Source organism: Eleginops maclovinus, chromosome 19 (assembly GCF_036324505.1).
Source record: "Eleginops maclovinus isolate JMC-PN-2008 ecotype Puerto Natales chromosome 19, JC_Emac_rtc_rv5, whole genome shotgun sequence".
NCBI classification, from domain to species: Eukaryota; Metazoa; Chordata; class Actinopteri; order Perciformes; family Eleginopidae; genus Eleginops; species Eleginops maclovinus.
Genome location: NC_086367.1, coordinates 10,887,458 through 10,915,182, shown reverse-complemented (window position 1 = coordinate 10,915,182; position 27,725 = coordinate 10,887,458). Strand labels below are relative to the sequence as shown.

The following is a 27,725-nucleotide window of genomic DNA, read 5'->3' as shown; positions in this document are numbered from 1 at the left end:
TGATAAAAATGACAGACCTCTACATGCTTTGTAAGTTGGAAAACCTACAAAATCGGCAGTGTATCAAATACTTGTTCTCCCCACTGTAGCTACCTTTTCTCTGGAGCAGTGAGACTCTGCCAAGCTAAGTAGCCTCAAGTCACCGGGGAAATGGCAAATCGGTACGCCTGCTACAGTAACGGAAATTCTCAACATACTTCCAGATCCAAACTAAATTACTACTGTAATTCAGACATTGTAGGTTGTTTTTCTATCTCTGTGCTATGGTGTTGGTATGTCTATGATGTAAGCCTATTCAACTAGTTGACCTACCTCTTTTTATTTCCCCTCATTCATAAATTATGTCGCAAAATGTGCTTATTGAAAAATGACACATTGTTTAACCCCTGAAAACATGGAAACAAATCAGATTGGAAATATGCGGCCTATAGGTGTCTCCAGATTGTGTCTGGATCCTGGATTCTAATTTAAACATTCAACTAGCCTACTTTTTAATAGGTTGAACTCTGTGTGCCATAGACTGTTACTAGGAGAGTCTGGAAACCCTAATTAACTTCCCTCCATCAGGGAGGTCAGATCCAGCTGATGGGATGGGGTGTGGGGGTGGAGGGCCCACAACCACTGGCTGCACTTTGCATAACAAACAGCTTCAAGTTAGATAAAGGCAGGCACAATAATACCGGAAATTATACAAGTTTGCCTTCAAAACAAAACCGTTGATTTAAAAACCTCATTGGATATTAGTTTAATGCTCCGGCCGTTATTTTCAGTTAGATAATGTTGCCAGTAGAAACCCCTCAGTTAACGTTACATAGCAGTTTCAACCGAAATTGTTACGGATTGGTTAGAAAGAAGTTTCCAAGTGGACAGGCTTATTTAGATAACTACTCACATTCTGTGGTTGGAGCATTTGTGTAGGCTATCCATTTGAATTACTTTTAGATAAAGTGAGATGTTAAACTACTTTTTTTTTTTTTTTTTACTACAACTTAGTTAGCCAAACAAGCGTGAGTAGTTGGATGCTAACATGTTGCTAATTCTCTCACTTCTTTCTGTTGGGCTAATTCTGATCCTATGTTGTTAACTTTAATTTCTTTGGTTGACTTTGGTTGAGTTGTATGTTTAGTGTATTGATTACAATGTACTTAGTACTATAAAAGCTGTTCACAAGTTCGCTTAGGTCTTATTATTTTATATCTTTTTAGTTATATTTAGATATAAATAGGTGTACATAATTTGGCTTGCTAGTTTGTGCTTTGGTAGCTATAGCTTGTTAAATCGAGTTTTATTGAAATTAAAGTATAACGTTTGTCAAACTCTTACTAAAATACAGTTTTGGGGCGTTTTATTGCAACCACAAATTTTGTAGATTGGTGTGTTCAGTTGTGTAGGTTATTTACAGTTTGCATTCACAATACCCGTACCTCAGCGTCGACAGTTGTTTTATTCTGAAAGTTCTGATCGGATGTCATCCTCAGTAATGTTAGTGTTTTGTGACACTATCGTCAGTTTCTCACAAGTGAATGAAGCGCAAGGGCTGTAAGGATTTGAAAAAACGGTGCCATCTGCAAAACAACACGGGGTAGGATCTGCCACACAGTGCCTCATTTTTCATGGGTCCATTTTTCATTTTTTGGCAGAAAATAAAAGGTTGTCTTGATGACTGCAAAGCGCTTCCCCATCTGAGGTACACCAGAGGACGCAATTCTTCAAGTGTCTTCATATTTAAGGAATCAAACCAGGTAAGGTGTCAGTTTATAGGTAATCTATAACGATGCAATTACGGAATAATAAGTTAAAGTAATAACCGCTATCATTCGGTTTTTCTGGGGGATTTTACTCGCCACTGTAAGATGACTGGTCCCGTTATTCCCCATGGGGGAAATTCGCAGTGCAAAGTAATGATGTTGCATCGGTAATGTCGCTATTTTAGGTCCGCTTGTTTATCATAATAAGCGAATGATCGACAAACTGGCAATTGTTTTCTGGTGTGTCTCAATCTTGTCGATCCATCCTGGAGGTGGTGATCGACTGTTCCCTCTGAACCTCCTTGCCTCGGACAGAATAAAGAGGAAGACGGCGGTGAGGGACAAACCTGAATGTGTTGCCAAAATCCACATGAACTAAGAATTCCAGTTTTAAAGCTGTGGTTTTGGCCATATTAGCTGTCAATGTCAACGTTCTTTTAACTTCCAGGTGTTAAATCAATCTTACTATTGCTGAAGGATTCTACAGAAAGTCTGGGAATAATGGAAACTAAAACTAAAGGATACATTTAACTCCAGAATGTGCGTGTAGACTTTGCAGGCATTTCAGTCACTCCCTTAAATAGCAAAGAGAAGAAGAGGAGGACCAGGATATTTGTTGAATGACTACCAGATGTTCAATGTTGTTATAATCCTTCTGTCAATACTGTTAAATACTTTATGGAATGAATGATGGGGGGAATAATTATGTATAATTATGCAATTTCTTAGCCACATTTTGGACATGTTTTAACACATATTGTTGCATGAAATCTAACATTATTATTTCAGGGCTCAAAGGTACAATCTGAATTTTTCAATATGTATACCCATCAATTATCTCCAATTTATGTGTATTTCAGTGGAAGGGAACAGAATTAGATAATTGTTAACTAACTGGTCCATGATATTTTAGAAATCCACTCTATATCTATTAGTATATTCACACATTTATTTTTGCTGAGTTGCTCAGAGCATTCGTAGGAAAAATTAACCATGTATGCAAATGTTGCACATGTCTGAGAGGAAATAAATCAGTGGATGTGTTTTTCAGAAGTGTGGATGCTGTACAGTGGCAGTGTGCTGCTGTGTGTGGGCGATTTAACCGAAAGACAGATGAGTAGGTTTCTCCTGAATGCGGTGAATCAGCCTGCTATTAGTGCTTCATGTGGGAGAGCTGGCAGACAAGGTCGGCAAATGAAAGTTGTTGATATGTTGGGAGTGCTCAAAAGAATGTGGTTTTTTTTTCATTACAGTTGAGCTTTGGCGTAGCTTGACATGTAGCCCAGATCTATAAAAATTTCCCTCTAGTTAGAAACAAATCATCATCCAAAGGAATGAAATGGGGAACATGAGCTGTCACACCCTGCATGTTTATCTCAAGCCAAGTTTCCTGTCCTAGGAAAGTCCTTTCCTTCCTCATGAAAAGTTCCTGTGCCATACTGGGGAGTACATTTCATACACACACCGTTTCAATAGAAGTGCTTAGTCGCACTTCTGAATCTGCAAGGTGCGAGTCGATTTCACGAAAACTCTCAGTCTCAGTAAGTGTTCTTGACTTTTCCCAAGATTTCTGCAGATTGCAAGTATCAACTTGTCACTTTTGCTTGCTTATAACACTGAGGATGACTGCCAAATAACAAATTAACAAATCAGAAAGTTTTTAACTTGGGCATAACCCCTTATTAGCTTGAAAGGGGGCAGGGAGATGTCCATCCATTTTGTGGCCAATAAACACTGGCTCTTTGAAGGCTATTGTGAAGGCCTGTTGTAAAACACCATTGTCCGCCTGCTTGCTGCCACGGTAACACTCACACTGGCAGCAGGACTGAAAATGCGGCAGTCAGAGAGCTGGCAAATGCCTTGCCAAAATATGTGTGCAGAGAAAAAAAGCCTCATTGTACCTTGACTCTGCAGAGTGAACCCAATTTGTCTAATTTTTCACGAGTCATTACTTTGCTAAATTACCTCTTAGAAATGCAAATCCAATTTCTACTGTTTCTACTGTGCAAAAAAGCTTCCTGAGTAGGGCCTTACATTGTCTAGATGTTAAAATAGAGGACTTGTAAATGCTAATAATTCCTTCCAGACTCGCTCAGTGAACAGAGCATGGTGTTTGTTCACACTCATCACTCAATGCCTCTTCTGTATATCTTATGTTTGCCAAGTGTGAAATCAACAACAGGGGACAGAAGAACCACTCATGTTTGTTCTTTTATTCTTGACCACCTAATATCACAACTCTAGCAGAGAGATAAAGTATTTTTAGACTTTTTGAGAAACTTTTCCTCCTTATTTGGCCGGAACCCTCATTCTGTTGATTTCATAAGAGTGTGGGAATGTGTTTGTACTAGAATAATGCGTTGGCTGTAGAAAGTATTTAGAAGCTTGGCAAAAGAGGAGGATGTGCTCTGAGGTTATGCCAGAATAGGGCACTTGTATGATCAATGTGCACATTCATGTCAATGTCATACATGTTAGTGTGATGTGTTGAAAGGTTTCTCCTGCACAGTTCTTTACCTTGTGCATGTTTTTCCATGTTTATACCCTACTAGTGAGCTTGAAAATACTTTTATTTACACAGTAAATTGCAATAAGCACTGACCAGACAATGTTGAGCCAGGCTCTTTCTAACAGGATTAAATAGGAATGTTTGGCAGAACCAGTGGTGACTGGAGTGCTGACGTGTCTTTTACTCATCAATAAAAATGCAGAGCTATCGTTTCCTATTCTGCTTTCCTTTTCTGATAAGGCCTCATTTTGGCCTGCTTCCTCTATTCTCGATAGCAACGATGACACTGTAAAACTGGACAAAATCCGTGGATATGGGTGAAAATACATGCCATCTGCGGTCCAGAACCTTTAAAAAAATAATAAAAAATTGTCTCTTGTCATCTGCACACATTGGAAAAAACTGTGAACATTCCCTTCTGTCCTCCACAGCCATCATGTCGGGGAAGTCAGATGGGAAAATGAAGTGGGCGGCTGTCAGGGGTCGCCTCGGCTCCTCGCAGGACTCAGATACCCAGCAGGAGGCCAACCTGGAGAGCGCTGACCCAGAGCTGTGCATCCGCTTGCTGCAAGTTCCCACCGTGGTCAACTACTCAGGGCTGAGGCGACGCCTGGAGGGCAGCGACCAGACATGGATGGTCCAGTTCCTGGAGCTCAGCGGGTTGGATCTCCTCCTGGAGGCCCTGGATCGGCTCTCGGGGCGGGGCTGTTCTCGCATTGCCGATGCCCTTCTGCAGCTCACCTGTGTCAACTGCGTCCGGGCTGTCATGAACTCCTCTGCAGGGATCCACTTCATCATAGACAATGAGGGATACATCCGGAAGCTCTCACAAGGTAAACCACACGCCTCATTTTGTAAAAGAAATGATCACCTACCATACCCCCAGTGGCCCAGATGCTTCAAAAATATTTTTGAAGTATACTTACAATTTAGTCAAAATATTTTCAAACGAAAGCCATGTGTGGGACGCTGCATTAGATTTAAAATATTATGTAACATTAGAAATATTCGTTAAATGGGTCATGACTCACTGAGCTTTTTCCAATTTTTCAGTCATTTCCTCTTTATGCACAGTGAATCATTAAGTGTTACTTTAAGAAATCCCTAAAAATGTAATATCACAGTGAGTCATGAATATTGGATTTCCCCCCCTTCAGACACTTACATGGAAAAACACGTGTTTATCTACAGTACAACGCAACATCCTCAGAGGGCAAAGTTCAAGTAGAGTTTATCCGTGAAACAAAGCATCCTGCTCAGGTCTACACTCGAGGGGGGAAGAGAGGAAAGAGGGGCTTTTGTTTATAGACAAACTGATGGAAAATTTAAGAACTTGAACTGTAATGATTTGTGTGATCATGCTGCTTCCCAGCTTTGGACACTTCCAACACCATGGTGAAGAAGCAGGTGTTTGATCTTCTTGCTGCCCTCAGCGTGTTCTCTGCAGACGGCCATCGCCTTGCTCTGGATGCTCTGGATCACTACAAGGCAAGTAGATGAACATGAAAAAAATTATACTACCAACTTTCTTAAATTATTTTAAGTTACCTCACATGACACCACATCAGCTCTCTGAATGATAACTAGCTTAACAGTGCCCTCTAGTGGTGGGCTGGAGGCACAGGCGTTATAATCCTGAGGAATCACATTGTTCCTCACTGAAATTGATGACTGATCTTTCCTTCAGGGTGTGAAGACGCAGCAGTATCGCTTCAGTGTGATCATGAACGAGCTGCAGGCCACAGATAACGTACCTTACATGGTCACACTCCTCAGTGTCATCAACGCCCTCATCTTCGGCACAGATGATCTCAGGCAGAGGGATAAAATGAGAAAGCAGTTCATCGGTATGTTCTCTATTTAAGCTGATATACTCCTAGACAGATCCTTATAATTGTATAATGTCTTTAAGGCCGCTATCTCTCTATGAGTTTTTTTCTCACTCTCAGCCATAAATCTCCACTTCATATACAGTAACATATAGAAATCTCACTGGGCCAGTGTGATTTTGCAAATTCCCTCTGTTAAAAAAACATTTGGCTCTGACTAAAATCTCCACAAATATTCAAGAATCTTGAAAGTGGCATTATCCAATGTTTACATTTCTGGTAGGGTATGCTATCAAGCACATATTTAATAAGTAAAATGACTCATTTGCATATTTAAACATAACATTTCAGAGTACTTGTTTTATAAAAGGCGATTTGCAGTGTGAGTAATCACCGCGTGAAGTTTCATGGTGAACCTAATGTTTAAAATATCACCCTCTTCACCTGTCCCCCTAACATTACCTTTAGGTCGCACCTTGTGTAATTCACACTGTGGTGAACTGCAACAGCGTCTCCCCTCGTTGCAGAAAGTGAATGCAGATGGGAAAGCGGGCCATCAGCAGGATCTCTATTACAAATATCTCTGTCACTGGGACGGCCTAAGAATAGGCCTAATGGCCTCATTCTCATATGCAAACCATAGTGTTGAAAATCATGTATTTTACACCAATAATACTGGCTGTCAAAAGATATATTTTAAGAAAATGGTATTATTATTACATTGATTAAATCGCACAGAGATAATGTGGTACTTGATTATGTCTTTTGAAGGAAATTCACTACCAATTAATGCATTTTCTGTAGTTGATTATTCTTTCTTAATGCCTTTGGAGTGTATTCCAAGCATGTACTGCTCAAAAAGGCCTTTTCTATCGGTGTTGAGCAATAAGGTAACTGCCAAATATCACCTCAGTCAAGATACTGTAGTTTGACCAATATTTCTTATTTGCAGTTATATAAACCCTCCTAAAGGCAATACAATGCAATAGCACCTTTGACCAATCAGCCATTTGTTTGGCCACTCCCCTTGTGTGATTGCTCACCTGTGACTTCCTGCCAATTCCCCAAAAACCAGGATATGTGGAGAGTTGTGTGAGACACTGTGGAGAAACACTTTCCTTAAAAAAAAAGCCTAATGACTGAGTGTTGTGATACTGAGGTCTGCGTGTTTGGTTGTCTTGCAGGACTTCAGCTACTTGATATTCTGCCAAAGTTAAGGTGAGCCTTCCATCTTTTTGTTCCCATTAGTTTAGTCAGTTTTACTCTTTAATGCTGACTCATGCAACAAATTAATTCTGATCTTTACAGCCTTTTTAAAGTCCATAACCATTGGGTGTTAAATGGTGTTTTAAAAAAGATGTTGCCATTTGTGTCCATTAGTGACAGCAATTTGCAGTCCTTGTCATTGATTTCAAAAAGCTGGAAATTGTGTGTGTGTGTGTGTGTGTGTGTGTGTGTGTGTGTGTGTGTGTGTGTGTGTGTGTGTGTGTGTGTGTGTGTGTGTGTGTGTGTGTGTGTGTGTGTGTGTGTGTGTGTGTGTGTGTGTGTGTGTGTGTGTGTGTGTGTGTGTGTGTGTGTGTGTGTGTGTGTGTGTGTGTGTGTGTGTGTGTGTGTGTGTGTGTGTGTGTGTGTGTGTGTGTGTGTGTGTGTGTGTGTGTGTGTGTGTGTGTGTGTGTGTGTGTGCGCAGAGAGGAGGAGGAAGACGACTTAATTATTCAATGTGAAGCCTTTGAAGAGGCAATGGCTGAAGATGAGGAGGAGTTGCTGCGGGTCTACGGGGGGATTGACATGAGCGATCACCTGGAGGTGTTCACTACTCTCTTTAACAAGGTGAGAGCAGACTGTCTTTCTGGCTACTTTTTACTTTTGTTACAGTACAGAAAAAACATGTTGCGTCTCTCTGAATAAACGGGACATGCTGTCTTAATTTGTTTGTATGCATGTGCTTATTTATGCAGGTTAGCAGCACGCCAGCCTCCCTGCAGCTGCTGTCCATCCTGCAGACGCTGCTGGTGCTGGGGCCGGGCCGCTCTGATATCTGGCATGCTCTTGAGTCCATCACTAACAGAGCCATACTGCTGGCCCAGGACTGTGAGTCAGCACAGAAGCAGCAATTAATTCACTTTCAGGTCGGATCTCTGGAGAGGCTAATGGCTAGCTAATGGCCTCCTCAGCGCTCCATGTGTGAACGGGAGCGATTACCCAGGAAATGGATCATAGCAATGAAATAAATGCAGATGTTGACAGGATGACTAAAAGTGTTTGTTTTATTTAGAGAAGTAGTGAAATTGGATTCCTCTGTGTGTGTGTTTTGGATTTGTGCTCCAGCTCAGATGGAGTCCTCTGAGAAGATCATGCAGCGGCTGATGTTCTCCAAGGGCAAGAGCTGCAGGGGTCAGCACGAGTTGGACGGGCGGCTGGGGAGAGCCGATAAGGCGGTGCAGACCGACCTGGATCCTGGGGATGAACAGAAGTCCCACCAAAGCATAAAATCCTCTCAGAAACCACTGTGTGCCTCTGCTCCACCGCCACCACCACCACCACCACCTCCTCCTCCTCTACCCCCAAGTATGATCCAACTGTCTAACCAGTGCCCACCTCCGCCCCCACCTCCTCCTCCTCCACCGCTACCTGGAGGGTTTGGTGGACCCCCACCACCACCTCCCTTGCCTGGAATTCCACCACCACCACCACTGCCTGGTTGTCCAGGTATGCCTCCTCCGCCACCACCCTTACCAGGCATGGGTGGCGGACCACCACCACCACCTCCCTTACCTGGCATGCCAGCTCCTCCGCCTCCCCCAGGCATGATCGTGGCTCAGAGCAGTCAGGCCCTAGGGTGCGCTGCTCCCAGCAAGGCAAACCGATGCCCCACCCTGAGGATGAAAAAGCTCAACTGGCAGAAACTACGTGATGTTGCTGGTGAGTGGAGAAAACATTGAGATGTTTCTATCATTTGTCTTTGAAGTCAGGAGGGCAGCAAACCCCCGTTCAATCTGATTTAGAGATTGTCGAGCCACTTTGATATCCTAAGTATCTTTTATCTAAAAGTTTTGCCTCATTAAGTCAAGATCTGATATAATATCACTCCTTCAGGACATTTTATGCGTTTAAAACTGAACAGCATTATGGGGCATAATACTACAGAATAGTTGATGGGGATAGAGCATTAATATTAACATATTAGCTGCACCGATTCGTAGATTGAATGAAAATAATGGGCATCTATTGTGATTACTGATTTATTTTGGCAAAGTAATTTTCCCTGCAGAAATGACAGATCATTTCTTTATTTTGAGTTTTCAGGCTGAAAATACCAGACGTTTAAAGACATCAGTACTGAATGAGTTTAAAAATGTTAGATGGAAAGAAATGTGTGTGTTTGGAGAGAGGGCCCGTTACTTTGTAGTTGAGACTCAGCCATGCTAGGATGTTGATACAAAATGGAACCACATGAGCTCATTACAGCTTCCTCTCTTCCTGCACACACACACAGATGGCCCCTCCATGTGGGCCTCGGTTCAGAATGAGCCGCCTTCTCGGGAGCCGGACTACAGCAGTATCGAGCAGCTGTTCAGTTTCCCGGTGACCGAGCACAAAGACAAGGGGGCAGCTGCTCCTGTCAAGAAGGAGCCTAAAGAGGTGTGCTTGGTCAACACTCCACGCTGCTCCTCAGAGCTCAAAACAACAAACGCCAAATCAAAGCTGAATAATCAATATTCCTTTCTAACTTCTCTTTTCTTTCCCATCAGATAACATTCATTGATCCAAAGAAAAACTTGAATTTGAACATATTCCTAAAGCAGTTCAAATGGTAAGTTCCTTACACATCGTTTTGGATGCTTATTTTTTAAATGCATAATATTTCACATAAAATACATATTTTCTTTGTCCAGCAAAAATGAGGACTTTGTAGCCATGATTCAGAATGGGGACCGTACTAAGTTTGACGTAGAAGTGCTGAAACAGCTTCTGAAGCTCCTACCAGAGAGGCATGAGGTGTGTACCCTTTAACTATTCTCCATCTTTACCTAGAAACTTGTTCGCACATGTTTTTGTAAACGTGTCTTAATCACTTTCTTGTTTTTTCACGTAGATTGAAAATTTGAAGTCCTTTCAAGGTGACAAAGACAAGTTGGCAAATGTCGACCGCTTCTACACCTCCCTTCTCACTGTTCCATGGTAAAAAAATAAATAATCACACCAGTTCTGATTTCACTGTTGATAATGAGCATGCTGGATATTTCATAACTTGGCTCATGTTTGCTTTGCTTTCTGGCTTTTTTCGCCAGTTATCAGTTGAGGATTGAGTGCATGTTATTGTGTGAGGAGACTTCATCAGTGTTGGATATGCTCAAACCTAGAGCCAAGCTGGTGGCGGAGGCCTGCCAGTGTAAGTAAATCCAAGGCCCTTCTCAACTTGTAACATGCATGTAGTTGGCATTCTATCCCAAGATGTGTCTTCCATATTTTCAAATTAACACCATGTACCCAATATCTTAGCTCTCAGAAATAGCACGCTCATGCCCAGTTTCTGCAAGCTAATCCTTGACGTTGGGAATTTTCTCAATTATGTAAGAAAATATTTTTCTATATACATATTTAAATTAAGTTTATTTTTAGACAGAGCTTTCATTTTTTCATTCATCCATCTACTTCCAGGGAAGTCACACAGGAAACGCTGCTGGGTTCAAAATCAGCTCTCTGCTCAAACTCACAGAGACCAAGGCCAACAAGAGCCGCATTACGCTGCTTCATCACATCCTGGAGGTACGCAAAGTGTCTCACAGCTTACTTTTCTTTATCTCAGTTGTTTTGCTCTTCATGTTTGTTTGGGTTTTTTTTTTTTGGCAAAAGGAAGCAGAGGTGAACCACCCAGAGCTGTTGGCGCTGCCAGATGATATAGAGCTCTGTGAAAAAGCAGCAGGGTATGGAAACCTTTCACTTTTGCTGATTTTTGTTCCCTTGTTTTTGGTTTTTGGTTCTAAGTGGATTTCATACTTTATCCACAGAGTTAATCTGGACTCAGTTCAGTCAGAAGCTAGTGCCTTACTGAAACGACTGAACGAGACGGCCAAGAAGGTTTCCAACTCTGTGGAAGAGGTGAAGGAGCAATACGGAAACGTTCTTCAGGTAAGATCATTGTTTTTTCTTTGCCTATAAATGTGCTAACTTTTGGAAGCTGTAAATCTAACCTCTGCTGCAGGAGAGTCTGGAGGCATGTCAGGATTTGAACGAAAGTTTAACCGTGACTGAGAAGATAAAGAGTGAGCTGGCTGTTTACTTATGTGAAGATGCCAACCAGCTGTCGCTAGAGGAACTCTTCGGAACCATCAAGACTTTCCGAGGACTTTTCATCAAAGCACTAAAGGTCAGGGAAGATACTTTGTAGATGTTATTCATGATATGACTCACTCTGTGAATAAACCTTTACAGTACTTTAAACTCAAGCCTTCCTCTTGGACATGTTGGGAATCTTTTCTTTGGAATGATAGTATCATCACACTGGGGGAAAAAAATTAAAATGTTCATATTTCTCTGTCCTAATTATACAAATACAAATCGCTATGTGAAACCTCTTCACTTTCATGATAACAGGAAAACAAATCCAGAAGAGAGCTGGCAGCCAAGGCGGAGAAGAGGAAGAAGCAGCTGGCAGAGGAAGAGTCCAAGAGACAAAAGGGAGAGAATGGAAAAATCAGTAAGTTAAGAGTCCTGCTTTGCTTCACCGTGTACTTTAAAATACAAACTTAAGATGTAAATTGAATAGCATGTGTTATAACCGTCTTCTAACCTCTCTGTTACCAGTCAAGAAAGGCTTTGTGCCGCAGGAAGACGACTGCATCATCGATCACCTCCTGGCGGATATCAGAAAAGGTTTCAGCCTAAGGAAGACCAGGCCAAGGTGCGATTCGGAAAGCCTCCCTTCTAGTGAAATTCGTAGGGATACCTGCCCGTCTGGTAAGGACAAGAAACTGTGGCCTCCATCCACAGTTCCTAGCTCCGCTCCCGAGCCACTTTGCTGCGAGCCACAACACAGCCTTGCCGCTTCCTCTTTGCTTTTTTATTTGCGCTTACTGCCACTTTGATATGCTATAGCTCCATCGCTTAGTTGCTTTGTCGAGCTTTATTAGCGGACGTTTGCATGAAGAGCATTTTATTTTCATGCAGCTTTTACACATATTAAGACATCACCACATTTAAAAGATAATACTGGTTTTAAGCTTCATCATCAATTCTGCTTACTTCTCCCCCTCAGGATCAAGTGTGAAGCCTGTCGAAGAAAAAGCCGCAGAAATAGCCGCCACCTCCGCACACTCCAAACCTCAGTCAGAGGGTCCCCGGGCCAGCACAGGCGAAGTGAACGGCTTCATCAGCCCTTCACAAGAGACTCCGCCAGCACCTCAGAGTGCAGTTCAAGACGGACCAGCTGCACCTCCCAAGGCACTCCCAATAGAACCAGCTATGATGAAGCAGGCACCCCCGTCAAGACCTGCTTCGCTGCAGGAGGGGCCACACCCACAGAAACCTGCCGTGTCTTCACTAGATATGATACAACCTCAGCCTCGGGTTGAAGCGGAACGTCAACCATGTCTCCCCACAAATGGCTTTTCACCGGATTCATCCGAGACTAGCGCCCTCAGCCCGTCTTCCCTTTCCGATTCTGAGCTGCTAGAGGCTGTGTTAGTTGGCACGTCTAGCCTGGTATCTGAGAAGATGATTCCCGAAGAGCCAGTGGATGTTAACGTAAATATTCATATAAAGGGAAGCCCTTTACAGAATACTGACAATGTGCCGAGTGAAAGAAATACAATGGGAGATGAAAAAGGAGAAACTATTAATAAAATAAGCCATTTAGCAGAGACTGTAGAACAAGAGAAGGGACGAGAGGAGCGGAAGTGCATTATTGTGAAGACGTCCGTGACTACACTCAGTGAGGACATCGAGGGGTGCGATGTTCCAGATGGACTGGCGTCACAAGATCCGCAATCAGTGTCTGAAGCAGTGCCTCTATCCCCTAAGCCTGAACCAAAGAGAAAGCGGAGCTTCTTTAAACAAAACAAAAAGAAGAGTAATCCAGGTAACCTCTCCATTACATTAAATAAAGAGCATGTTGGGAACGCTAGTCTCTTGATTCGTATTAAAGGGAAATCCATATTTGGTGTGTTTTTATTGCATTTAACATTTTATATTTTATGTATGGGTTATTTTACTCTTTTTAATATTTTTGCATGACAACAGGTATTTTATTAAAGAGTATGGATGCAGTATGCTGCACATGATTTGCAGATTAATATTGAATGGATTTCAATCTATCGCCAGTTTTTTTGAATGCTCTGTTTTCCATTCTGAAACACAAGGTAACAGGGAGAAAGGACACACTAAACATAAAAAAGGATGTGTGTTGCAGTGAGGTAGGTCAAGTCGATGGGATGGCAAACTGTAAGCAGGAAACTCATCGTAATGAACACACTCACCGTCGAAACTTTGTCCCAAATAACACGTCATTTGTTGGTCTAACTGGAATCTGGATTTCATTTTTCTCTGTTGTTCGGCTTTTAACACTGGCTCTCTCTTTAACACTTCTACAATTCAGTTATCAAGCAAGCATCATGTGGGTTATTTTGCGATAATTCTAACAATCATAACTTACAAACTAAACCAAAAAAGTTCAATTTTGTACAGAAAGTAATCCTCTTTATTATTGGTTAAGAACTCAAGCATCAGTTGTCTGATTTCAAACTGCCTTGCCGTTTGTGACGTCATTGTGAAGTTATCGTGGACTGAGTTATTTCATGAAAGCTGCCACTTTTGTGTCAATCCTTCCATATTTTCTTGTCCATTCCTCAAATCTGCAACTGGGATTGTTCAACCTACTAACGTGTTCTAGTGTGCTTCCTGTAAACTGTGCTTTGTGAATTGGCCTTTTATGATGGTTGTATGTAAATCAATTAAAAATGTTTTTACCACTTAAAAAAAAAATACATGTTAACATTTTAAAGAGATTTAGTCAGGCTCACGTGAATAGATTTTTTTGCCAGGTGTATTTTAAGCAATAGCTTTATTCCCTTGTAAATATAAAGATTTTATTAAAACATTTTAATCTGGTATATTTTGATTCCATTTATTCATTTTAGTCTTTGTTTCCATAGGTGACTCCAGAAAAAGAAAATCGAGAGGAAAAAGAAAATGTTAATATCGCACAGGAGTTGTGAACTGGAAGGACAACAATGTTATTATTTTGTGAGACTACATGAGCATTAACTCGTTCAAGAGGATGCAGAAGTCTTCCTATTGCAATGATTTGTTTTCCAAGACCAACAAGAGTAAACATGTCTTATGGCTGGGATATTCCCAACATGGATGTCCACATGTCTGTTTATGTAAATGAGTTGTAGAATTTGTGTTGGAAGTGTTTTTGATTCTGATCTATTCAAAAACGTGGCTTTATATGTTTTGTAAAATTGTTGTTATATCAAGTGAATGTGTTTCTGCATTACGCTCTATTAACTTTCAGCACCTATACTGTAGAAAGAAAGAGTTGGTGCAGTGTTGTTGGTGCAAGATATTTCATTTAACTTATTAAAACAAAACTTCTTGAATGTCTTAATTTCTATGTATATTATCCAGATGATCTGTAACATGAAAATATAAGGATGATATTTAATGGATTGTGAATTTTATTGTTAAATATATTTTAATAAAAGTGAGTTTACTGTTCAGCTGTTTGTGTTGAATGCACCTCTTTTATTGAATGTTAGTGTTTTTTACTATTTTATAGTATTTTTGTTATAGATTCAGCATGTGAAATTTCATTGCATGTTCAATAGCTTCCCTGTTCTGACTAAATCTTTGCAGGATTGTATTAGTAGCCTACATTGGAAATACAGGACACACTGTTTTGGGGGGGATTTTAGTCTATTTTATAAATTCAAAATTGTTGTTCTGCACATGACAAGAAGATCACACTTCTTTACAGAGTTTTAGTTTTATTTCGATTTTATATGATTAAACTGCCGTAAAATACAATAAAGAGGTGTTTCCTATTTGTCCAGTGTGGTAACACTATGCATTGTATCATTTGGCATTGAGTTAGTCATTGGGTCATTTTAAATACTAATTTTGATAACAATTTTCTACAAAATGATGTATATATAAATACTCTCTAATGGTTTCTAAGAAAAAACATGTTGTGGTTAGCTTTCATGGTTATCCCATTGTGAGCTAACCATTCTGTGACTGCATACAGTAGGCCTATGTAGGCTGAAGCTACAGTATGTTATGGATATCCATCAAAGTATCAAACCGAAAAATAACTTCTCCAAACCCATTCACAAAGTAGGCGAACATATAATAAATAATGAAGTCCTACGGGGCAGGCTGCATATAACAACTGTTATAAAGGTTTTTTATAGGTGAATCCACTTCCATTCATCCCCTGTGAGTGCTGTGTGGAGGCTATTTTGTCGTTGCAGCCCTGGAGACAAGTCGCTCGAACGCTGCCACGCACTGCGTCTGACATCACCGGCTATGAAGTTACACATATGGGAATGCCACTCTTGGAGACAGCTTAGTCTTCTTGAGACGGGCAGGCCCTCGCTACCGCCGTCATGTCGCTCACCTGGTCGGCCAAAGACCACAAAAACATGAGTCAAGCTGCCGCAACCGGACACAAGCGTTCGCGCAACGACACGGGGAACAAAGCAACGGTGGTGCTCGGTGCGCAGTGGGGAGACGAGGGCAAAGGAAAAGTCGTCGATTTGCTGGCGACTGAAGCTGACCTCGTCTGCAGATGTCAGGTAAATGCCTCTTGGATTCCTGATAAGCCATAGCAGGGGCGTGTCAATGTATTATCACTGTATGACATTTTCGTAAAAAAGTACATGCTGTCTCTAACTTCCAACCTGTTTAAGAGCAATAGGTGCGGAAAAACACTTGTTCCTCTGTGATTTGGGAAAGACTTTAGAGAATAATGAAGCCATAGCATGGAAACCTTATTGACTATCACAATAAACCATATTGGGATTTGAATACAACACTGAGTGAGTTAAGAACTGGAAGAAGGGAACTTTGGCCATAAAATTTAAATTTAAAAACATTTTAAACATGCCAAATTTGTTTATTTATCATGTTTAGCATGTGCAATACAATATATTAGGCAGAATTCACTCCACCTTGTTTACAGTTGCTCTGACTGGCTCATTCACTTGATCACAAGAGATTACATTTGAGATGCTATCGTTTCCTCATAAAAACAATTTCATGCAGGTGAGTTTCTATCCACTCTTATAGTAATCACAACCCTGTAAACAGAAATCAAAGGTCACTCATGCATTGGAAAACAAGGTGAAATCTGCCGACAGTTGGTATGTTGTACTTTTTCCAATGTTCGGACCAGCACCCTGTGTTCTGGAGGCTTGAGAGCCCCACCCACTGGGCGAGAGAGAGGTCACATTCTTAGGGTGGCTTGATATGTGAGAAGGCCAGGACTTAACCAGGGGGGAACTTAGAGCAGTTGGATCCACCAACAACAGCCAAGTCTGTTAAAATAGGTGCTGGGAGAGCGAACTGGCAAGAGGTTGGCTTATCACTGTCTCAAGAAAATAAGACGAGACGTGTGTATGTGGCTGGATTTTCTGTGGGGGTCATGGGTGTTAACGGCATACTGTATTTGATTAGATCCTCTCTTTAACATTGACAGTATTAACTATCATGCCATGATACCGTGTGTACCCATGCATTTATTTATAGGGTGGCAACAATGCAGGACACACGGTGGTGGTGGACGGCAAGGAGTACGACTTCCACCTTCTCCCCAGTGGAATTATCAACACCAAAAGCATATCACTCATTGGTAATGGCTTTATATATTCAGCTCTATTCACAGCATTGTATAGAATATCAGTGTCTTCATATTCCTCTCTTCTTCTTTTAGGCAATGGAGTGGTCATTCATCTACCCGGCTTGTTTGAGGAAGGCGATAAAAATGACAAGAAAGGTATTTTAAAAGGAAATGCAATTCGCACATAATTCACTAGTGTAAATTCAGACCAGAGTATACTCACGTATAGACCTCACTTCTATTCTCTGATCAGGTCTGAAAGGCTGGGAGAAGAGACTTATTGTCTCAGACAGAGCTCACATTGGTACGTACAGTATGTCTTCAAGGTTTACTTTGTTCAAATAAGCATCAATCATAGTTCATTGAGACTTTTTATTGACTTCTCTGCTGTCCCTCCCCAGTGTTTGATTTCCACCAGGTTGTTGATGGCCTACAGGAAACTGAAAGACAAGCACAAGAAGGAAAGAAGTAAGGATAGTGGAGACCTGCCGACATTTTGGCCTCAAGATAATTTGCCACAGTACATCACAATCAATATTCATTCCATTCATTTTTACACACCTTCCTGTTTCATAATAACAGCATTGGAACAACCAAGAAGGGCATTGGACCTGCATACTCCAGCAAAGCGTCTCGCACCGGGCTACGTGTATGTGACCTCCTGGGAGACTTTAAGGACTTCTCCATGAGGTATGGGATAAGGGAAAATTTCCAAAACACCATGACCAATACTATAATTGTGACATTGTTCATGGTTTCCTCTCCTTCCAGATTCAAGAACCTCGTCCACCAGTATCAATCCATGTATCCATCCTTGAAAGTTGACGTTGAGGACCAACTTAAAAAACTCAAGGTAGACATTGAAGCTAAATGCTGCAAAAGTGATAAGTCCTTTCCATCAACAAAAACATTTATGCACTGTATTTTCCTTGTTTCCTGCAGGAATACGGTGAGAGATTGCGGCCGATGGTGAGAGACGGGGTCTATTACATGTATGAAGCTCTTCATGGATCTCCAAAGAAGATCTTGGTTGAAGGGGCCAATGCTGCGCTCCTCGACATTGACTTTGGTAGGGTCAGAAGCGATAATATGGATTTTAGTTTATGTTATTTGTAGCTGTTTTAAATGGGTTTTTCCAGTGGATCTGAGCAGGAGTTGGTGAAATAGTGACATTTTTCTCTTAGGCACATACCCTTTTGTGACATCATCAAACTGCACTGTGGGTGGAGCGTGCACTGGTCTCGGCATCCCTCCCCTGAATATTGGTGATGTGTTCGGTGTATCAAAGGCCTACACCACTAGAGTGGGAATCGGAGCATTCCCCACCGAACAACTCAACGTAAGAGCACCATGTTGCATGCACAGGGAAGTTGGTAGAACTGCTGGGTTAGATGTTGTTGCATGTCTGTGCTTTCTTGGCCTTCATATTGTATGAATAGACACATGGCACGTTATGTAACTCACTGATATTGAGCTTGACATTTACAGTTTGTTTGTGGCTGACACATAGATATCAGGGCTGGTGGAGGGGCCCGCACTGGCCGAGTGCAGCTGTCAAATTTTGTGAGAGACAGGCTCAAACGTTCTTTACTTCTCATGCAGGTCACATGTTCATAGGGATAAATTTAGGGCCAAAGATATATTTACTGTGTTAGCTCGGGTAATATTACTTGTCACGGGAGCTGACCGTACAGACATAGGTCAAGAAGATGAAACTTACTCTCCCTAGTCGCGTGAAGTTTTATTGTACTTAGCCGTGTTTGAAACTAGTGTAAAGATTGCATATGTTTCCGTAAAATGATTACATGCCTGACATAGTTTAAGTTCATTATTATTAAAGTATTGTGTATTTTTCCTGTTCACCGAACTCTAGGCAGTAGGAGAACTCCTGCAGACAAGGGGGCACGAGGTGGGTGTAACCACAGGAAGGAAGCGGCGTTGCGGCTGGTTGGATCTTGTGATCGTCAGATACGCTCACATGATCAATGGCTTCAGCGCGTGAGTGGCTAGAAAAGTTTAGCCAAATCAGCTGTTTTTTGGCTGTTGTGTTCGAATATTGAAGCAAAATCACCCTGCATGAGTACATTTTGAATACACCTTCATAAATCATGTCATAATAATAATAAAACAGCACATTTTAAACATTTTTCCTGTTGCGTGTCTCCTGTCCAACAGCATTGCTTTGACAAAACTTGACATTCTGGATGTGCTGGATGAAATTAAAGTGGGAGTCGCCTACAAACTCAATGGAAAAAGAATTCCCCATTTCCCAGGTAATTCGACAAAATACACCATATATAGAATTAGAGCCACAGACCAATCTGCTTTTTTAATGATATATATCATGTATGTAGTAATTGGTCTCTTTTAATCATAGCGAACATGGACGTTTTGCACAAAGTGGAGGTTGAGTATGAGACTTTCCCTGGGTGGAAGACGGACACGTCTGCAGCCAGGAAGTGGAACGACCTCCCGGCCAAGGCACAAAACTACATCCGCTTCATTGAAAACCACATTGGAGTTCCCAGTATGTTAGACACAAATTAACAAACTTGCATTTCATATTATTTTCTTTGCATAGCACACAAATAAATATATTAAAGAATGCAGCAAACTATTGGAAATATAACCCTCGAAGGCCCCCCAGATTAAATAAATACTAATGCAGAAACTGCATAATATCCCTTAGGGGGCTCTGTTATTCATTCCCAATGTGGGTAGTAATGGCTTCTCAAATTTCTAATCTTTCTTTCCATTTCTTTGTCTCTCTTTAGTCAAGTGGGTTGGTGTTGGAAAGTCCAGGGAGTGCATGATCCAGATGTTCTAAAGTGGAAACACTTATCACCCCTTGATGGAAGCAAAGACGATGTGGCATCTTTTCATCATCTAAAGTGATTTTCTTCTCATTAGTAAATAAAAAAATACATTGTTTTAACAGTTTTGTTCGTTGCAGTCACATATTGTTGTCCTTTAAATATTACAATTGCAATTAATCATAAGGTAAGTGTCAATGTATGGTTGTTCAGATAATTTTACCATTTGAAAAGGGTTTTTTTTAAATGAAAATGAGTGGATTATAATAAGCATGAGCGATTGATGCAATAGTCCAAAAACCATATAAAATAACAAATGAACTATATGAATAAGAAATATCATTAATTGATGCCATCACTTGATGGAAATACATGTTTTCATCATCATCTGGTCAAATTGTTAATGGGTGCTGGGTCTTAATCGTCTCCAGTTTTTTATTCTTGAAGTTAAGTTTGGAAACGTTTAGAAAATACAACATTTTCCGCAGTCCATAAGGGCAGCACAATGTGGATAATTTTTATTTAGATCCAACAAGCACGTGACAGCTTCACAGTGTCGTGATTGGCTCTGAGCTTTCACGTGACAATAAAGGATGTGCGTCATTGGCTTGTTGACGTATCAGTAGCAATTTTCCCGCAACAAACATTTTGCAGTCACTATTACCACGGTGGGACTTTTTTCGCTGAGAAAATGACAAAACGATCTTGTCCTTTTCCGGAAACCTTCTCCTCTCAATACAAAATTCATGTCGGACAACAGGAGCTGAATAATTACAGCGTGTTTGGGAACAAATACAGACAGGAAATCTACTGTAAGTACATCCGTGTTTTGCCGTGTTAGCTGTTAGCTAACTCACTCGTTGCGCATATGTGTTTGTCTAAGTGTGCTGTGTTAAAATCAAAACACCCACCATGGTGGCACAGTCTCGTTATTCACCTTTTGTGCATTTGTGAACCGTACTATAGCGAAACACAATGCATGTGATTTCCTTAGCTCGGTCTGTTTACATTATACGTGGTAAATGTAAGGACTTAGAACAAGATGTTGTGTTTGTTTCGGAGCCATTATTGGCAGTTCTTCGCTGCACTCATCACATTAATGTCCGACTTAATCACTTGTGCCGTAAACATCAACTTGTGTTTGCCTTGCGGCTGTCAGATGAGTTATTTAGTTTTATTAAACTAGTTAAGGGTATGTTTCTTTCCTCATAGCAAAGACAAAGAACTTGCTCTTCAACGGTGCCAAGGCTGTGATGGGCCAACTCTGGACTGGAGAGGATAGCAGCACCAAACCACAGCCTAATGGACATGCTGAGACACCTGCATGCAGCCAGACACTGCTGAGAGGACAGACACTGATTGGACAAGATGGAAGACTCACCAGAGTAAACTCTGCACAAGGTGAGCTGATCCCACATGCAGGTGAAGGGATGGCTACACATTAGGTCAGGGCTGTCCAAACTTTTTTCACTGAGGGCCACATACAGAAAAACATACCAAGGGCTGGGCAACTCACTAGAGATGAGGTATAACAGCTAAATCACAGCCCTCCATAAGGTTTCATTTATTTTGATACAAAAAGTTTGGGCAGCTCATTCCTTACAACAGAAGCCTCAGATTGCTTATAACAAGGGGAATTAAGAAGGGTATATTTCAAGCTTGTTATGCTAATAAGTTGTGTTTGTTTTTCTCCAAAATGTTCTCAAATTGATTTGGAAAGTGGGCTTTAACACATGAATACTTGCGTGTAATGTCGGTTTAAATATATATTTACAAAGTACAATATAAGACAGGCACAAGCTTCAGATGTATTGTGTTATACTTTTTGAATTTTGCTAATGTACTAAGTACTTTTTGAGCAAAATATGTAGTCACACCAAGAAATGGTGAAAAACAACATGACATCCCTTCTGTGTGAAATGACCGGATCTGGTGGTATTTATAAAAACAATTGTTATTTGTGCCCCCTTGTCAACAGGCAGTAGCCTGCCAAAAAGTGGCAACAACTTCATACATTCTTAAATTACAACACCGTAAATTGTGTGTGTAGACTTTGGTTATTCTTGGAATGAGGGTAGTGCAAAAGAATGGTATAGTAATTTACAAAAAATGTTTCCTATAACTGCTTGTCCTCTACAAAGTATTGTGTGCAGGAGCTTACTCTAATCCCTAGAACACATTTCTATGACAGTGCAGACAGTAGTCACTGGAAAATAGTAGGCCAAATGTGTGAGAACAGCGACCTCTCCTGATGTACGCAGGGAAGTAGCTTAGTCATCCATGCTTACAAAAATTATTTAAAAAGTGAATCCTTTGAACTCTCGGAAGCTCTCATTGATTTGGGTTCAGTGTCAGACAAGACATCACAAAGTCCAAAACTGCATTTTTGCTGTCCTCAAAGTATCAATACCCTTGTTGAAATGATCAACTATGTGAAGTGTACTTGCCCTCAAACGGCTTCTAAAGTTGAAGTCCCAGAGGTGTATAGAGGACAAATATCACCACACCTGAGCAGAAACACTGTCTGGAGAAGCACATATACTGTAGAGGGCACTACATACTTAAAAGACTGTGATCTTAAGAAGAAACCAAACTACACTAGGGTGTCATCCTGGCAAGTCTGATTTCATTGGGCATAAAGACATGGAAGTTGAGTTTTAAAGATTGGTTCACAGTTTTTATTCCATCCTTTAAAGACCAACCAAATAAATGCGAGATGTGTGGCAACATTTTCCTAAGTTATTGGATAATTTTTAAAAAATTGTGTAAGAAATATTAGAGTCAGCAAAGCATATCATTTTAAGTGTATTTTATTTCTCAAAGCTGGAGCAGGAGCATTTTAAAATGGGCCACAGTACAAGAAATCAATCGACTCCAGGTCAAAAGCTGGGGTTTGTTCAGTTCAAGCTTTCGCCAGCAGATGTCAGGGTTGTCACAGCCTTCGATCCTCAGTTTTGTTACTAAATCTTAAATTCTTATCCACTGTCTTCTTTTGTCTAGATGGACCAGTGACTCCTACCGGCTGCTGGGTTTGCAAGAAGAGCCAGGGGTCCCGTACACCCTGCTCCCAGTGTGACCGTCTAGCCTGTTCCTCCTGCACCAGACAATGCGCCAGCTGCTCCAGCCTCTGCTGCTCCGTCTGCACCATCATAGAGTAAGAACAAACTTCAGAAAAGTTAGTCCGGAAAGACTTTGCTGAAAAATATATGTTTCTAAGAGGTGTTGGCTGCAAGCCGTTTCTTATCCATTCTGTGAAAGGCATGCTCATACTATGTAGTGCAGTCTGTGAATTGTGTGCATCATTGTCACTGGACCAAAAAGGCCTTTAAGAATTATAAGAAAATAAGACACTTAAGTAATTAATAGATGTGAAAAAGCCAACAACCCTGAACCATGTTGAAATGTAATCGGTTTTTATTTCATTTGCAAACAGAGTTCTTAAAGTGAATTTGCTGGATGTTAAGAGATCCAAAGGCAAATGAAGCAGAACGGAAAATAGTTGCTTAATCGTCTTTCAATTTGAATAAGCAAACTAGGCGCTTCTAGAGCCATTATTCAATCTGAGAGGAGGTGAGTATTAGATGCTTAGAATAACCCCCAAAACTTTAGATAGGGTTCTGTTAAAGCCTATTTTATTTCAAGACTTCATGGTTCTACATCTTGGTCCTCCTTTTCTTCACATGCCTTAAACACACTGAAACCTGACTTCCTAATGGACAGTCTGTCTCTGATGCGTTGTTACTCAATAATTCTAAATATGTTCTTTTTGTTCCTCAGTTACAGCGGGCAATACGATGAACTCCTTTGCTGCAGTTGTTCGACGTAATGGACGACCAACAGCCGGGTCGGGAGTTGAACATATTAAGTTGCCTCACATGATATTACTAAGACTGCATTTTAAACCTGTGATTTATTTTTTTATTTTTTTTATGTGATCCAAATCTGTACTTGTATAAATGTATTATATTCCAGAAGTAATTGAAATAAACTTGAAACACTTTTGTATACAGTTCAATGTTGTGATCTCTTTAGTGCCGCTTTATAATACAGTCACATTATGCATTTTGATAAATAAAAAGGGCACTATAAGGTAATTGTTGAATAATGCAGGGATCAAAAATGGATGTCTGAGCAAAAATCAGCCAATTAGCTTTAAGGTTAGCCGCCTGCGTTGATGTGTTGTAGATGCATCAGCAGGTGGCAGCACACTTCAAGGACTTAGCTGAGGGATGACTTCCCCTCAGACTGAGCCATATTCAGGGGAACAACCAAACCCTGCTTTCCTATTGGATGAGCACACATCTTCACTGTTTTTAAGAAGCACTTTCAACCTTTTATTTGAAGAATTAAAGTTTTGTCTTGGCAATGATAATGAAATTCCTATGTGGACTGACCTTGAGAATCTGCTATCAATGTGTTTATTAAAACAATAAGACCCAGAGGTTGAATACACACTTTGGCTGTGGTTTTCCCTTCTGGACTTGACCTTGGGATGCAGTCATCACTTTCATTTGGCTGGGCCTCGTCACTGATGTTGACTGGTTTCAGGGTCAGGTATTGTTACGTAGTGAGTAATTGTTCTTGGTGGCAGAAGTCCTGAACACTGCTTTATAGAACTCAATCACATGGTATAGCGTTAAAAGATATTCGCATGGATGAGTGCACTTCCTGGAGCTTACTGCGAGTGCGCCTGTGAGCCGTTGAGTCACATCCCCTGCTCAGCGGGCCAGTTGTGGCTACGCTCTCTGGGGAGCTCTGCAGTTGGTGTTCGAGGACACTGCTTGATTTCTGGCAGAATAAACTGACAGCTGCTGGCAGGCAAGGCGTCAAGTCGTCTGCACATTTCTTGATATGGCTTTAAGGAACTCAATTATTTTAAAGTTTATTTTAATTCAAGATAAAACAATCTGACTCATGAAAACGAAAATAGATGTCCATAGCTCTATAGCTGCAGATGTGTTTTCAATAAATACTAATATTTGATGCATTTCAGGTCTGAAATTTTCCAACAAACCGTATTTACTTATTGTGAAGTTACTAGTGAAGTTTTAAAAAGCTAATCATTTTTCTCGTCACTGACAATCAAGAATTCTGATGACGTAGAGCTGAGACACAAAAGATAAATTATATTCACCTATTTTCACTGTCAAAGCCAGGATACCACTGCTTCCTTTTGAGTTTGTTGTGATCATTTACTTACCTGACTTACTCTTAAAAATCCAAAGTCCTGTTATGTCCTTTGAAACTCTGATCAGTTATTTCAGCAAATGTCCTGTGGTTTGTCATTGCATCCAGCCTTACACTTGTACCTCGAAAAAGGGTCTAATGAGAGAGAGAACGTGAACCATTCATGAGTGTTTTTGTACTCTGTTGTTCACAGTCTAATCTACGTGTTTGCCTCAATGCTCAAAGAAGAGAAAATTGTGTGATACAGTAAGTCTGCCTTGTCTTATATATCCCAAATTATGACTAATGAGTTAGCGAAGAGTTCACTTGAACTGAAATCCCTTCTTTAATGTCCTGTTTTTCATCCACAACATTCATTGAGGACTTATTAAAGGGTGGGATGCTGGTGCTCCTCTCCCCTGCCTGCTCTCTGTTAACCCCATAATGATGTGTTTATGCACCTTCAAAACAACTCAGTGCAGCTGTCAAGGTTTTCAGCACATCCCCATCCGTGACATTCAAAGAAAAAAAGTCACGTGTGCTCCCCCCACACGAATGGTCCTCATCTTCGTTCTGATACATCTATGGGCCTGGGTTGTCTGTGTGGATGGGGGCCGCATAATCACCCACGGCGCTCCAGACAAGACCAATTGCAGTCAGGCAGCAGGAGCACGTGGCTTTGTCTTTCACCCATTCTTGTGGGGACCAGCTGTGGTCTGAGTGTGATGCTGCTGCTATAAATATGCGTCAACGAGTGTGAGTAAGTGACAGCTGTACAGTGGACCAAGGACACACTGTCTTGGCACTGTCAGGGTGAGCCACTCCAAAAAAGGCAAACCCAGTGTGAGAGCACTAGTTGATATGTATTTATGCACTTGTAGCAATTGATGTGAGCTATACACAGCTCAGATCGTAGCTTTAGATGGTGATAAAGAGTTTAAAAGCGGCTTCAAATTTAGATGTGGCCTTACAAGTTGACATTTTTACACCACACTATTATGTTATTAATTGGGAATTATTTTTCCTTATTCCTAGGGGGGCTTTTTTTCTGAAAGTCAAAAGAATTGCTCCTCCAAAAATTAAGTGGATGATAACCATATGCATGTGTGTTCATACGGAGAGAGAAAAAGAAAACCACCCGTGTTTATGTGTGTGTGTGCATTGTCTGTGCACAGAAGCATGTGTGTCTGTGTTTGTGTGCCCTTTTCAAGTGTGACCACCTGTCTTTTGTTAAGAAATAAATAAATAAACACAGGCCACACCAGCTGTCCCTGGCAGTCCGTCCCCTCAGAGGTCAAGGGCTCCCACCGCTGGCCTTGTTGAGGTGGTGGACACTTACAACTTTCCTCTTAACTTCTCTCAAGTACACACACACACACACACACACACACACACACACACACACACACACACACACACACACACACACACACACACACACACACACACACACACACACACACACACACACACACACACACACACACACACACACACACACACACACACACACACACACACACACACACAGCCAAATGAGCCGGGCTTTGAGCCTCGGACAGGAATGTTTTATTACACCATCGAGTTACGTTGCACATATCCCAGCTCGTCGCCCTGCAGCTAAGCCCTATCACATGGCCCCCGCCTTCCATGAGAGGGTTTGGGTCTATAAGAAAAGCACCAGGCAGTCTAAGCCCTGGATCCCGTCAGGCAGATGTGAGGTGTTGGTGCCAGCGAGCGCTCTGAGGCCTGCTGCTGTGGATGTTTACAGTGCAAGGTGGCCGCAGCCTTTGCTGAGGGCCCTTATTTACTGGGAGCTGGCTGGGGCTGCTCAGGGTGTTTATGAATGATCTTGGGAGGACATTGTTTTCTTTATGTAGGAGCTGCCTGGGCTAGCGCCGCTGTGTCGTCTGTTTGTGCATAAAGTACGTGCTGGGGAGTCGAGCCAGACAATAGCCTGGCTGAGCTACTACCCACGCACACAATAGAGTGGAGGGATGAGGCCGAGGTTTGGGGGCCGTGGTTTTGGGGGCTGTGGGGGTGGAGGTAGGAGAGATTGGGGGCAGGGGCAGTTGGATGCGGCCCTTGTCTATATGGTGATCCCAGAACGGGTGCGCTGGGATTGGGGGGAGGGTGGTGGGAACTCGAGCACATCCCCATTGGGATCACGTCGCAGAGCAGCTGGATTTCTTTCATGGTGTAGCGGGGAAATAATTAAAAGTACTCGCCATTGAAAATGTCCAGTGAATTGGCATTAAGCTCCTCAAGGAGACACAAATTTACTTACAAATAGATGTGTGTGTGTGTGTGTGTGTGTGTGTGTGTGTGTGTGTGTGTGTGTGTGTGTGTGTGTGTGTGTGTGTGTGTTTCAAAGCAGATATAATCAAGTTGAGTTTTAGTAATAATTACAGAACAATGTCAACTGGCTTTGTTATCCAAGGTTTATCTCTTTTGGAGAGTATTGGCAACAGGTCAGGAACAATGGGAACCCATCTTGAAAATGGCTCCGTCCTTGAGCTAAGTTTATGGTTTACAGCCTGCAGTATTATCACTTTCTGTTGACTCTGTACACATTGCAATGCGGCCCACACATACTAACACACACACTTTCTGGCTGATTGTTGCTGCTCCATGTCAGACGAGCACTCTTAAACAATGTTCTTATGTTGATAGTGTATCAGACTCTCCTTTGTCTTTAAAGCTCATCTTCTGGTAAACACCGTTGTCAGAAATTGGTACAGTGGCTGGTGTTAAAACTAGTTTGAATGCAAACAAAAAAAGGAAGATTAGTAAATGAATAAACTCCACACAAAGAGA

General features: G+C 41.4%; 3 protein-coding genes across 10 annotated transcripts; all 3 read left to right on the top strand.

The window, feature by feature from the left end:
- Window positions 1–1,508: 1,508 nt before the first annotated feature.
- inf2 (inverted formin 2) lies at window positions 1,509–14,809 on the top strand. 8 transcript variants are annotated; one of them, XM_063909024.1, is made up of 23 exons: window positions 1,509–1,742; window positions 4,689–5,090; window positions 5,630–5,745; window positions 5,945–6,104; window positions 7,271–7,304; window positions 7,775–7,916; window positions 8,045–8,177; window positions 8,415–9,008; window positions 9,583–9,728; window positions 9,839–9,900; window positions 9,983–10,085; window positions 10,183–10,268; window positions 10,379–10,479; window positions 10,590–10,660; window positions 10,749–10,856; window positions 10,944–11,014; window positions 11,099–11,219; window positions 11,293–11,457; window positions 11,685–11,787; window positions 11,895–12,047; window positions 12,346–13,172; window positions 13,453–13,501; window positions 14,240–14,809. In XM_063909024.1, the coding sequence occupies exons 2-22, from the start codon at window positions 4,694–4,696 to the stop codon at window positions 13,498–13,500; spliced, it is 3,741 nt and encodes a 1,246-aa protein (XP_063765094.1). In that variant the 5' UTR covers window positions 1,509–1,742; window positions 4,689–4,693; the 3' UTR covers window position 13,501; window positions 14,240–14,809. The 8 variants fall into 8 exon arrangements, 7 of the variants coding, with proteins under 7 accessions (XP_063765094.1, XP_063765095.1, XP_063765093.1 ...); XR_010168064.1 differs by having other exon boundaries at window positions 12,346–13,501; XM_063909025.1 differs by lacking the exon at window positions 13,453–13,501 and having other exon boundaries at window positions 12,346–13,167.
- Window positions 14,810–15,626: 817 nt separating this feature from the next.
- adss1 (adenylosuccinate synthase 1) lies at window positions 15,627–19,866 on the top strand. The gene is made up of 13 exons (XM_063909390.1): window positions 15,627–15,886; window positions 16,839–16,941; window positions 17,023–17,085; window positions 17,183–17,233; window positions 17,331–17,397; window positions 17,512–17,619; window positions 17,701–17,782; window positions 17,872–17,998; window positions 18,114–18,268; window positions 18,803–18,927; window positions 19,105–19,202; window positions 19,307–19,456; window positions 19,704–19,866. Exons 1-13 carry the CDS (start codon window positions 15,698–15,700, stop codon window positions 19,754–19,756), a joined length of 1,371 nt encoding a protein of 456 aa, XP_063765460.1. The 5' UTR covers window positions 15,627–15,697; the 3' UTR covers window positions 19,757–19,866.
- A 479-nt stretch (window positions 19,867–20,345) lies between these two features.
- Window positions 20,346–23,747, top strand: siva1 (SIVA1, apoptosis-inducing factor). Its single transcript, XM_063909391.1, has 4 exons — window positions 20,346–20,554; window positions 20,955–21,143; window positions 22,743–22,896; window positions 23,520–23,747. The coding sequence occupies exons 1-4, from the start codon at window positions 20,434–20,436 to the stop codon at window positions 23,566–23,568; spliced, it is 513 nt and encodes a 170-aa protein (XP_063765461.1). The 5' UTR covers window positions 20,346–20,433; the 3' UTR covers window positions 23,569–23,747.
- The last annotated feature ends 3,978 nt before the right edge of the window (window positions 23,748–27,725 follow it).

What these genes read in the sequence shown, in the direction of transcription:
- adss1 (XM_063909390.1), top strand. Translation starts at nt 15,698, where the DNA reads ATGTCGCTCACCTGGTCGGCCAAAGACCACAAAAACATGAGTCAAGCT. An exon ending in CTCAGACAGAGCTCACATTG is followed by an intron (nt 17,234 to 17,330) that starts GTACGTACAGTA and finishes GTCCCTCCCCAG; the next exon opens with TGTTTGATTTCCACCAGGTT. An exon ending in AAACCACATTGGAGTTCCCA is followed by an intron (nt 19,457 to 19,703) that starts GTATGTTAGACA and finishes GTCTCTCTTTAG; the next exon opens with TCAAGTGGGTTGGTGTTGGA.
- inf2 (XM_063909021.1), top strand. Translation starts at nt 4,694, where the DNA reads ATGTCGGGGAAGTCAGATGGGAAAATGAAGTGGGCGGCTGTCAGGGGT. An exon ending in TCCTACCAGAGAGGCATGAG is followed by an intron (nt 10,086 to 10,182) that starts GTGTGTACCCTT and finishes TTTTTCACGTAG; the next exon opens with ATTGAAAATTTGAAGTCCTT. An exon ending in AATACGGAAACGTTCTTCAG is followed by an intron (nt 11,220 to 11,292) that starts GTAAGATCATTG and finishes CCTCTGCTGCAG; the next exon opens with GAGAGTCTGGAGGCATGTCA.
- siva1 (XM_063909391.1), top strand. Translation starts at nt 20,434, where the DNA reads ATGACAAAACGATCTTGTCCTTTTCCGGAAACCTTCTCCTCTCAATAC. An exon ending in CAGAGTAAACTCTGCACAAG is followed by an intron (nt 21,144 to 22,742) that starts GTGAGCTGATCC and finishes TCTTTTGTCTAG; the next exon opens with ATGGACCAGTGACTCCTACC. An exon ending in TCCGTCTGCACCATCATAGA is followed by an intron (nt 22,897 to 23,519) that starts GTAAGAACAAAC and finishes TTTGTTCCTCAG; the next exon opens with TTACAGCGGGCAATACGATG.